At 43.9% G+C, this 12,133-nt stretch overlaps 1 protein-coding gene across 1 annotated transcript in view; it reads left to right on the top strand.

Annotated features, from left to right (window-relative positions):
* The window catches only part of LHFPL6 (LHFPL tetraspan subfamily member 6), a 158,960-nt gene that overhangs the window by 136,643 nt on the left and 10,184 nt on the right, over positions 1–12,133 (top strand). The window contains exon 3 of the mRNA XM_064173535.1: positions 6,870–6,968. Coding sequence (XP_064029605.1) covers positions 6,870–6,968 — 99 coding nt within the window. The remainder of the gene's footprint in view (positions 1–6,869; positions 6,969–12,133) is intronic.

Below are 12,133 nucleotides of genomic sequence, written 5' to 3'. Positions count from 1 at the left end.
TCTGGAATGAACAAGGATTACTCTGGGCAGGCACTACTCTCTGACCCTCTGGTTTGCAGTTTTTCATCTTGTGGGTCTGAGCAGCTCCTCACATTGCACATAGGCTGTTTTTTAACACACTACTTAAAGGTATCCAACTCTCTTCAAGGACTATACAAAGAGCCTGGTGTCTAAATAGTATGTTGTTAAATATTGAAGCCAAGCACTTAATTTCAGCTCTGCACTGCCAAACCTGTCTGTGTTTAAGACAGCCCTGCGTCTCACTCCTGCATGCCTCACTAGCATGTTCAGCCAGCTACAGCACTTGCAACAGCAGTGTTTCCATTGATCAAGGAAAGAAGCCCATTTCATTCCTAAATGCAGAGCTACTCCAGAAGAGCTGTTCTCTGATGGTGCCAACTCCTCCACTGGTGCATGGCATGGCATCCAAAACAGCAGCCAAGTGCCACCAGACCCTCTGGTGCCAGCTGGCTCTGTCCTACTGACTTACTCCCTTGCATCTTGAAGCTGCAGCTTTTTTTTGTGAAGGTGCCATTTATGGAACTACATATTTCCTTTCCCTTTCTATTTCTTTCATTGACTGTCATGGATAATTGAAGATGACAGATGATGGTAATTACAGCATGGTGGTTTGTTTGTTGTTTTTTACTTTCTGAAGAAAAGTCATTCTAAACATCTATAAACATGGGTGTGGTGTACTGAGTAGCATAGTTGGCTAAATATAATAACTGTAGGGCAGGCTATGATGTGTCTCTTGAGCTAAGCAAGTAACTGCGCTCTGCTGAAGCTGCAAAACTAGCTTGAGCTTTTCTGTTGGGTTTGCAGTACTTGGATTTAGCTTAGGTCTTTCAGTGGAGGTTGCAGCTGTTCAGCAGAATCTACATTCTCTGAGATTAAATGGAAAGGCTGTGAACACGCATGAGTTATTAGTAGTATGCAGTATTTTTGCTTTTGCAGAGTCTGAACCACGCACTTAGTTGTTTTATAAACAAGGGTGGATTGATTAGAAGGTAAAGAAGATGAGGGGGGTTTGTCCAAATCCTATTAGCATCGTAGGCTTTGAGGCACACTCTGCCCTTTTAGCGTATAAAATAAGGGAGCTGAAATGCCACCAAATTTTCCCTTCCCATGCAGACTGAGGCAATATCAGTTCTGTTCAAGTTGTGAAGAATCCTGCTGAAAGCAGAGACATTGCACACTCACACAAGTATACATACCTCAGTGCATTAAAGCAAAACTTGTGATTTTTTTTTTTATTGACTAGCAGATTCTAAGTCTTCATGGGATTCTTACACTTAGGGTAGATTCCTGACTTTTGTCTATACTTGTCCTGCAAGAAGTACCAGGGAACATAACTGCTTTGTCAGTAGACCTAACCATGACAGACACATGTGCACCACTACAGGGAAATGGCAAATCAAAACCAGTATTACCAAAAGAGGTGTCAGAACAACAACTCTGAGTTGTGGCCAGTCGGTACCTTTGCAAATATTGGTACTTACAGGCATAAGCCTTTTAGCCAGATATGAAGATGGTCCTGGCAGAACCTTTGGTCTCTATCAAGTTTTGTATTCACTAAATGAAGTGTATGAACTTTTCTGTGGCTTTATACCTTGTTCTTTGCAAGTAAACACCCTGCCCTGCCACTCATGCTCTGGGGTCACGTGGTGGCACCAGCTTCAGGTGGCAGTTTCCCATTTGATCTCATTGTCACAGCACAAGTTGCAAGCAGAAGAGCACTGCAACTTGATGACTGGTACTCCATAAATGAAGCTCTGCATTGCTAAATTCCATATCCAACTAGAGAGCTAGCTGTTGCTGGGGTAGGGAGGCTTTCTGAAATAGTGCAGTAGTGTTCCCTTATTTGGTTTATTTATTTCTAGGAGGCACAGCTAATGGTGAGGCTTAGTGGTGGGTGCTGTGAGACGGTTATTAGTGTGAACTGCCTTTAAGGGCAAGCATTCATGTATGAGTGAGGCAGTGCTCCTTTGGAGTATTTTAACTTTACAGTATATTGCATCACTAATAATTTTTTGACTGAACCCCAGAATTTATTTTCACTGAAACTGGGCTTTAGACTTACGAAAATTGACATACAGAAATGGGAAAGAGGCTGTAACAGGGGGATGAAAAGGTCTTGCTGAGAAAGGAGATAAAATTACCAAAGCTTGTGACCACTATATCCAGTGTATCATCAGAGGCACAAAAAGTGAACAGGTACATGTTTAGAGAAGGGTGACCTGTGGTTGGAAGATGGCAGTGGGAAGTGCTGTGGGCAATAGTCATAGATTCATAGAATGGCTTAGGTTGGAAGGGACCTTGAGGCAAGGGCACCTTCCACTACACCAGATTGCCCAAGGCTTCATCCAACCTAACCTTGAACACTTCCAGGAAGGGCCATCCACAACCTCCCTGAGCAACCTGCTGCAGTGTCTCACCACCCTCACTGTAAATTTCTTTCTGATGTCTAAATCTTCCCTCCTGAAGCTAAAGCATTTGCCTCTCGTCCTATCACTACATGCCCTTGTAAAACATCATTCTCGGCTTGCTTGTAGGCCCCCTTCTGGTACTGGAAGACTGCTATAAGGGTCTCCCCTGAGCCTTCTTCAGACTGAACAGCCTGGAGAAACAGCCCAAATATTCGTGAGGAAAAAGGCCAAACAACAACCTGTTACTGCAACATAACCTAAAGAGAGCTGAAAACAAACAATCCCCTGGATGCAGTGGGCTCTAGACACTTGCCACCTCAGGAATGTACTTGGCCAGTGCTGAGTAACTGCTTGTTCCGAGTTTGGAAGGGCAGCATTGTTATGCTAATAGCCCTTTCACTTGTCTACAGTGCTGCTGTTGTGCCCTCCTGGAAGAATTGGGCTGGAGGCTTTCCCAGGACCTATTTGTGAGGGAGGGCTGTCTGGCCTTTCATCTGGTCCAATAGAGGCGGCTGTAAGCCTGCCTTTCTTCCTTCTGACTCCCTGCACTCATCTCCCTGCCCCTCACAATATTGCCCATTAAGCACTTGCGAGATCTCCCAGAATGTCTGTTCAAGGAAACAAATTGATGGAAAGCAGCCCAGTCAGAGTGGTTCACTTTTGGCCAGAGCAACTTTTGAGCTGTGTTCTTCTTGGACTGTCACGGGGCAGGTAATGAACATCACAACCAGTATCGGAATGTGTCAGAATCATGGCAAGACTGGCTAGGACAGCCACAGTTCACTGGTCTGTGGGGCATATAGGTGCTCTTCCTTCTCCAGCTGTTCTCATCCCCAGTGGTCACATTCTTCCTTGCCTAGTTTGGTCCTGCCCACTCCTAGAACATCAGCTGTAATATTAGCATTTTGCAAAAACCTTCTTGCTTTAACGAATCAAGTGAGAAATCAGTTAGAGGTTTTTTTTTCAGAGTCTTCATCTGTCTTTAACAAATGTAGAACTGGTTTTGGCTTAAGTTCTCTTGTCGGAGAAACATCTTTTCTGAGGATTTAATTAGAAGTGATTCTCATTTACATGGATTCTACCAGCTGCCAGTGACTCTGAAGCCCTGGGTATAGAAATCAGATGATACTGTTGAAAGCCATTAGCAAGGACGTTAGAATCAACCATATCCAGGTCAGACAAAGTTGTGAAAATACCTAGCACTCGTGTCCTTAATTGGTTTTCTCCCTTTACAGCTACTGACTAAATGCACCACTGTTGGAGAAATTCTTGCTAGCAGAGGACACAGAAATGATAAACATGAGCAACCCGTGCTGGGAGTGTCCTTGAGTCCATCTTGGGAGTTAGATACCAGGCACAGGGTAGCACCCCCCACATGCAGCTGCAGGGGGTGGAGTGCAGCTGCAGGTGGGCAGAGTTTAGCCAGCCCCAGAGGCTGACCCTCAGATTGTTATGGTATACCGACCTATCCATGCCTTAATGGTGTGGTCAGCAGGAGCAGGGAGGTCATTCTGCCCCTGTACTCTGCACTGGTTAGACCACACCTTGAGTACTGTGTTCAGTTCAGGGCCCCCCAGTTTAGGAGGGACATTGAGATGCTTGAGCGTGTCCAGAGAAGGGCGACGAGGCTGGTGAGAGACCTTGAGCACAAGCCCTATGAGGAGAGGCTGAAGGAGCTGGGATTGTTTAGCCTGGAGAAGAGGAGGCTCAGGGGAGACCTTATTGCTGTCTACAGCTACCTGAAGGGTGGTTGTGGCCAGGAGGAGGTTGCTCTGTTCTCTCAGGTGGCCAGCACCAGAACATGAGGACACAGCCTCAGGCTGCGCCAGGGAAAATTTAGGCTGGAGGTGAGGAGAAAGTTCTTCACTGAGAGGATCATTGGACACTGGAATGGGCTGCCCGGGGAGGTGGTGGAGTCACCGTCCCTGGAGCTGTTCAAGGCAAGATTGGACGTGGCACTGGGTGCCATGGTCTAGCCTTGAGCTCTGTGGTAAAGGGTTGGACTTGATGATCTATGAGGTCTCTTCCAACCCTGATGATACTGTGATACTGTGATGTGTAACCCTGTACCCTCTGTACCCAATCTTGGTGGAGCACGCCTCTTGCTAGAATGCATGTAAGTCTCTGCATCACGGAAATAAAGCAGATTATGACCATCTAACTATATTGGTGAACAAAGAGTCATTTTACCCAGGTGCTCCACCAGTTTATGCCAATACACCACCTAAGAGAGAGATGCCTCAGGGATTTCTTTTTCTGTTATGTGGTGTAGATATGGAGAGAAGCAGGCGATGACAGCTCTAAAAGGAAAGGCAGAAGCAAGAAGAAATTGGAACCTAGGGGAAAAATATCTAAGGAGCTAATATTTGGGCTAAATGGGGGCAGATGTACTTGAAGGACCAGCAAAGGAGTTGCTGAGCTACTTTGCTAACAGCTAAGATGTCTAAGTATTAAAGATCTTTTAGAGAAAGACGAGATACCGCTATAGTACATCAGTGTCTTGTTCAGATGTATCTTTGAGCAAGTCAAGAATATAGTAAGGTGCTTTCTGTATGTCTTTGGTTCTAATGCAATTTCCCAGAGACTCTAATAATTTTGATAGACCCAATAACATTTTGTAGAGTGTCCTCCCCTCTTCCCCTTCTTTCCCAAAGGAAGGGGATTAGATATAGGAGGAGAGAGAGAGAGGTAAACACACCTGAATAAATCAATCTCACTCGATTTGGAAGTTAAAAGGAAAAGTTTAACAATAACTTAGAAAGGTATTGGAGGTAGGGAAGTTTACAAAGGATAGGGAACGGAAAATAGCAAAATACAAATTGTATAAATACAACCCGAGCTTGTGATGGTGGCTTTGTCTGACTCGTGTCTGCCACGTGGTATGGTGGTATGCAGGCAGAGATGTGTAGAATGAGGTGTGTGGCCAGAGAGACAGAAGGAGAGGAACACGAAGGCCCTCTCCTTTATAGGACAGGAAGTGGAGGGGGGGAGGGGGGGTCGGGTGGGCTAACCATCACCTGGTGGTGTGACCCACCCCTGGGGAGGAGTCCAGACCCCTAGGGTCAGGTTCAGGGTTACTCCCCCTGGAGTGTTAACCCTATACACTGTATCTTAAAGGAGCATCAGAATGTGTGTCTGAGGCATTTGAGGATGGAGTTAGTAGAAGTGCACAGCTAGCTCCAGGCCTGCGTCAGAATCACTTTCAGGATGCATTAGACTGCTGTGATGCCTGCTGTACCTCTGTCACCACATTCAGGGCTTTTTCTGCATTAGGAGCACAGCAGTGGAAGTGCTTTTCCAGTGAGCACATTGTCCTCATTCTCAAGACAGGAAAAGCAAGATGAATCAAAGTCAGGGAGCTTGCCCAAAGTCAGTCAGTGACAGCTGTAGGACTTGAAGCCTTGTACCAGTCCTGTGCTCTGCATAACAAGTAAAAGGCACCACTGCAAACACACGGAGCAGACTTTTTGGAGGACTTGCTTGCCTTTACAGCCTGTAAAGCATCAGGCCATTAGTGATTTGTTTCCAATCTTATAAATAAAATCTGACACAAAAGAGGTAACATTTAAATGGTGCAGCATACACTGAACTGTCCTCTCTAGGCTGTTCATGTAAGAAGATTTGCCAGCTACACGCAGTTTTTGGCAGCTGCTGCAGTGACAGCTGAGAATGAAATATGATAAAAATGCCACTTCTGCAAAATAATCATGGCCCATTGGGTGTTTCCCAGCAAGACTTTGTGAAGGATAAGGCTTAGCCAAAACACATCTGTTTGGGACAGCATAAGGGCTGGAGAAAGCAAAGCATGTTGTGAATGTCAATCCAAGCACGATCACAGGTGAATGGCTCAAGCCTTCTGATGTTTCAGCTGAAATGGTTTGAGGAAACTTTGTGGAATGTGTACCTGTAGTATGAATTGATCGGGTGACATGAAACCATTCTTCCCTGGCTTTTGAAAGAGTGAAAAACAAAGGAAAATGACAGTGGATTAGCAGAACTGTCAGTTTACTTTTCCTGCTAGAACCTTGATAAAGTCTGGTTGATTGTTGTTTTAATTAATCAGAAGCAATCAGCCTGTAAATGCCATAATTAACAGAGCTTCTGTTTAACCCTATGCTGAGTTTTCCAAACAGAATATGTAGCATTTCTGCAGAAGAGAAGAGAAAGTCTAAAGGCTCTCAGGTAGAAGCACAAGAATCTGAAGATGGCTCTGGTGCTGACCTGCCAAAGCTGCCTCCAGCCCACAGTTCAGCTACAAAACAGTGTAGTGGAAATCAGTAGTAAAAGGCCAAGTGATTTTCTGTTGTTTTTTAGAATAAGCTGTTTTTTTATTCTGAGAATCCCCGAATAGTAGTTTGACACTTTTATTTCCAAGTGATAGTCTGTGTTTAAGCTGATGAAATCACTTATATAAACTTCTGTTTTCTTTTTGCTCCATAGGTTTGTTGATCGGCTCTGGTTGTGCCCTTTATCCTCTTGGATGGGACAGTGAAGAAGTCAGACAAACCTGTGGTAACCTTTCCAACCAATTTGAATTGGGTGAGTCATCACCAGAGCATCTGAGCCACATTAGACAGTTCTATATATTTTTCATAAACACAAAGAAAGACATGAGCACAGGCTCAGAGTAGCTTCCTGGTTGTGTGTGGTAGGGTATTCATATTGCATCATTCTGCCATGATGCCATAAGGCAGGTTATTGTAGATGGATTTTCTGGAAATAGAAACCAGAAAAAACGTGATAAAAGAAAATGAAGGAATGTATGTCTGTTTCTATGTATGCATGTATATATTTAAGACATCATATTTAATTGTCATGCAAATACAGAAGCTAACACTTCCTGGAGGTCTTGACAGAGTAGGCGGTCATGGTAATTCATAATGAGTGCAATTAGCTGTCTTTGAAGTCTGACATGTTTATGGCCTTTGAATGAAAGCCTAAAGAGTATGGTTTTGGCTACTCACATACTTGGGAAGCTAGTAAATACCACTTGCTGCCTGTTTCAGCCTTCTCCCAAGCAAGCCACTGCTCTTAGTGCTGATGACTGCACTGAGCACTGAACGAGAGACAGGGTTGTGGCCAAGCTGGGCTCGTATCCACGTGATATGGGGCAAGCTGCCTCTGGAGAGAACTTCAGGGAAAAAGGGCCCGGGAATAACCTAAGGGTTAAGCAATGTGAATAATCAGGATCAGATGTATGAATGCACATGCGGGTCCTTGTTTAGCTAGAAGGATCAATGCAGCTGCTGTTACCCTACTTTGTAAGCACTCTCTAACCCTGTGTCACTTGAGAATGCAGGGAATCTGCAATCCTAATGAAGGAGCAGGAAAGACTGAACATTCTGACCCTTTGCAAGCTTGAGAGCTCCTACTCTTAAGCACAGACACATGCAGCTCCCCATTTCCTCCCCCTGCAAGCTAAGTCTTACAGTTAGTGATAGAAATCCTTTCCATAGTTTCATGTGCAGGGTTTGTGGTAGACTGGCAATAGTCCCAGTGCAAAGTATGATGGGCAAAAATGATCTCCTAAGGTTAGATACAAACTTGCTGCATTATTTTTTAATTTTACAGTGATATTTCTGTCAGTCTTCAGGAGTAAGGAGTTTTGTTTCTGTCTCAGAAATTATTCTTGTCAAGCTATGCAAATAAATTGAGGTTGAAAGGTTTAACCTTTGCTTTGGCAAGATAGTCCAGATCACCCTCCCTTACTCTATTCCTGTGATGTTTTGGAGTGCATTTGATCTGGCAAGGGACCAGAAATTCTCAGCACTCATCTCTATTATTGCCACTGATGTGGCAATTAACAGTTTTGTCTAAGGGACGTGTAACATGCTCTATAAGCTCTACCTTTTTATCTGAACTCTGATATCCTTCTGTGCTATTGATACTAGTTTTCCTTTTCAGTGAAGTATAAAAAGTGCCTGAAACACTTTTATTCACCTAATAATTGGAAGATATGAACACAAAGGAGAGATAGGAATGAGAACGGAAATGTATAGTTAACTAGCAGGAAAAAAGCCCCAGAACTAAGATACCCAGCTCCATGAAAAGATAGCTTAAATGATTTAGTAGAAAGAATAGGCACAATACTGCAGTAACTGTTGCAAGAACAGTTGGGCTCATTGCTCGCTGCCCATGGGCAATCCTTGTGAAGCTGCCCAAAGTAGTTCTTAGCCCATTTAGCAGGGCCCTCGTTTGAAAGGCCAGCTGACACCTTGCAGGTGCATGCTGATGCCTGTCTTCCATGCCAATCATGTTAAGAGCTCTGCTCCTGTGATTCCTGCTTGTGTCTTCTCACAGCCCTCTTGTTCCGAGGATGCAGTTGCTGCTCTTCCGAGAGTACAGAAAATTGTTACCTTTGTAGGTAGTTTCTCTGCTAATTTGCAAGAAGGAGGGTGTTGTGCCAGTTTGAGTTCCTTGAAGACAATATATAGGCAGTTATAAATTGTGACTTTAAACACAGTCATGCGCACTATCAGAGCAGAGTCTCTGAGACCACCTTCACCATCCAGTGTTGACTCATGAGTAAGGTATTTGCATAAGTTGAATCACTCTTCCATTAAAGTCAGTGAGGAAACCCATGAGAAAATTTTAACTGACAGCTTTCATTAGATGTAAAGACCATGAGACATGTTACATTAACTGTGAAGGCAGGTACTTTTACTATACTTTCTGGACCTGGAGCATACAGGGTGGTTATGCATGCCTAAAGTTGATGGGAGTGCTGGTCTCACCAATCTTCTGCAATGGTACCTTAACACATTAATCAGAAGATTAAAAAGAGAGCTGAAATTTGCTGTAGTGATTTCTACTAGGCAGCTCTACTGCTAAAAATCTATTTTTTTCACATACACTGGCAATGAACTTTTTTTGCTTAATGTCAGTTCCTGATTGATGCTGTCTTAGCAAAGTCATCTGTAAGAGGTACTGACTGAGGACCATATAATAACAACACTGCTCATCACCTTTCATAAATACCACTTGGCTGGTGATAACCCAAACCCTCTATTCTTTTCTGAATCATTAGAGACTGACATTCATTATAGCCTACAGGCCAAAAATGAAGTTTCAAAGACTTACTTCATCTTACTAAGTTTCAAGACAAATTTAAGTAATTATCACTTTCATTTGAATATTGAGTTTGATTAAGCCACAATGATATGCTTTCTTTTCCTGAGTCTGTGAAATGAGTTGTCTCAAGAGCTACATATATACATTCTGTATTCAAAATCTGACCTCAGAAAAGCTGAGCTCCCTTGATCCCTGTACTGATTTGCTGATGGGAGAAATGGTGGTGGTGGGAGTAATGATCTTGCACATCCTGCTGTTGTGGATACTAGTGAAGATAAGCCTAATTCAGTGCATGTGATTATTCCCAAAGGAGAAGAAGTTCAAAGGGATGCTGATCAGCAGACAGCATTCAGCCTCCTCTTCAAAGATGGCAGAGCAGCTGCTGCAGCTTGGGCCACAGGCAATGCATGAATGCTGTTACAAAAAGAGGGTCAAAACACATCAGGTTTGACCACAGAGCCAATAAAGCACTGAGTGTTGGTTTTAACTTCCAAATGGTATGAGGGAAAAATGGTGAAGGCTGGAGGTAGGAAAAATAAGGCCAGGAGCTGCAATCTATGTTACAGGAGGATACGAAGGACAAGAGGCAGGTACAGAGGAGGGACTGCAAGAACTCTCCTGAGAAGCAGCTGAATTGTGCACCACAAAATGTACTGTCAACCAGAAATGTTTCAGAATTAGCGATTAAATGAAAACTTTTTCTGTAGCAAAACAAGACTAACCCCTACCTACTCTGGAACGTATAATTAGATAGAGCAAGTAAATAGCAATATTAAGAGCCAATAAAAAAGCCTAATCCTTAGTAGGTGTGCGAGGCAAGAGGTACTCTGAAAAGTGTCTTCAGGCACTTTAAAAAGACATTAGACTAATAGGCATCTCAGATAGTGCTGATATAGCTCATTTTGTGAAGAGGAAATTTACCTCACTCCACCCTCACCCAACACACACTTTTCTATGGACATTCCAAAGCAATTTTTGAAATGGCTGCAGGAAAAGTAACCATGTCTTTAATTTACTTGTAAGTGGATGCAAGTATTCTTTTCTAGAAAACCTGAGCTGACATTGTGAAATGTCCAGCAGTCTGCTGCTCTCTTTAAAATTCGATATTTATTTGTTTTTTATTAAGTGAACTGTGTCCAAAGGGTTCACTTAAACATTTATGCATTTAATTGGGCTATTTTTTTTTTTAATCAAATGAAAGTGGTTGTGCAGCTCCATCTCCACAAAGACAAGTCATTCTTTGACTGAAGATACTATGCCAAGAACAACCCCATTTGTTGATTAAATTGCGTTCAATAGATGAGCTATTTTGCTAATGAGAATGGAAAGTAACCTCCAATAATTGATAGAGAGACTGGTGCCCCTGTCAAGGGGCCTACTGTCTACTCTTCCCTAGCAATCTGGTTTTTCCATCATGAAAGAAAAAAACAAAAGAAAACCACTGATAGATTAAGGTTTTGAGAAACAACCAGCTCTGGCAAATCTTGTTGGGGAATTAAGGACATGACAGGCCTTTGTTGAGTTACATAGGAACATGTAGCTTGCAGTTCCCAGCTCCCTGGTGTGGTGGAGGGGCCGCAGCCCCAAAACTGAGGCTTCCCTATGTCTCTACATGCCTGGACATGTTTTTCTGCCAGGACCCACGGTAGTAAACAGGTTGTGTAACACATACACACAGAGTCTGTGTATCCCTGGGGTCTGCCCAGGTGATCCCCATATTTGGGAGGGTCCAGGCAAACAGCTCCTGCCTATTAAGGTAAGGTTTGGCTTACTGCCAACCTGATTGGTCACTTTAGATGGCCAAAAGAGCCACGAATATCGGCCCAGAGTCTATAAAGAGGGGTGCAAAGGTGCACCACGTGTTCAGAGGTTCAGACTTAGCTGTTCAGGCTCAGCTCTCTGATCCACATTGCAGCTCTGACCTGCTTGCAAGGCCTAGACTTAGGATCTGGCCCTCACTTACTTACTCACTGAGGCTCAGCCCTCTTGCCTTGATCTCAACTCGCAGTTAATCTGTCTGCAAATCTTTGGGAAGCAGAGCACATTCACGCCTGCACTTGATACATATATGGGGAGCTGATAGCCCCCTAAGCCAAGTCTCACAGCAGCCTGGCTCACACCCTGCATGCCCGTTGCTATAGCCTGAAGAATCAGGTCAGCAGACCTTCCAAATTGTCTGCAAACCCACAAATACAGCCTGCTACCTGTACAGAAGACCGTGCCAGAAGCTGCACGGACAAATCCTTCTCCTGCACCTGGAAACCTGCCAGCTGACCATCCCTGGACACGCAGCATCCACAAGAAGCAGCAGCATCAAGGCAGAGACCACTTCACACCAGGAGAGAAGGTTAGAGAAATCCTGTTTACCCCAGAGACTGGGAACACTTATCATTCCTCTCACAACACGGGAATATTTCAGCCTCACAAAGACCCGGACACACTGGGCACGCTGTGACAGAATCCCGAGAGGGTAATTAATAATTAAGGGCAACACATCTAAGTAAAGCTTTGATTCCTTTGTAAAATAAATTACTTCTGCCTTAGAGCATACACAGTTTCAGCCCCTACTGGGCAGACAGTATAGTTGTTAAGAGGCATTAGGCCTGAGGAAAATCTCTCTCTGTCTATAGTTG

This window comes from Pogoniulus pusillus, chromosome 3 (genome assembly GCF_015220805.1).
Source record: "Pogoniulus pusillus isolate bPogPus1 chromosome 3, bPogPus1.pri, whole genome shotgun sequence".
Lineage (NCBI taxonomy): Eukaryota > Metazoa > Chordata > Aves > Piciformes > Lybiidae > Pogoniulus > Pogoniulus pusillus.
This window is presented reverse-complemented; position numbering and strand designations above follow the sequence as displayed.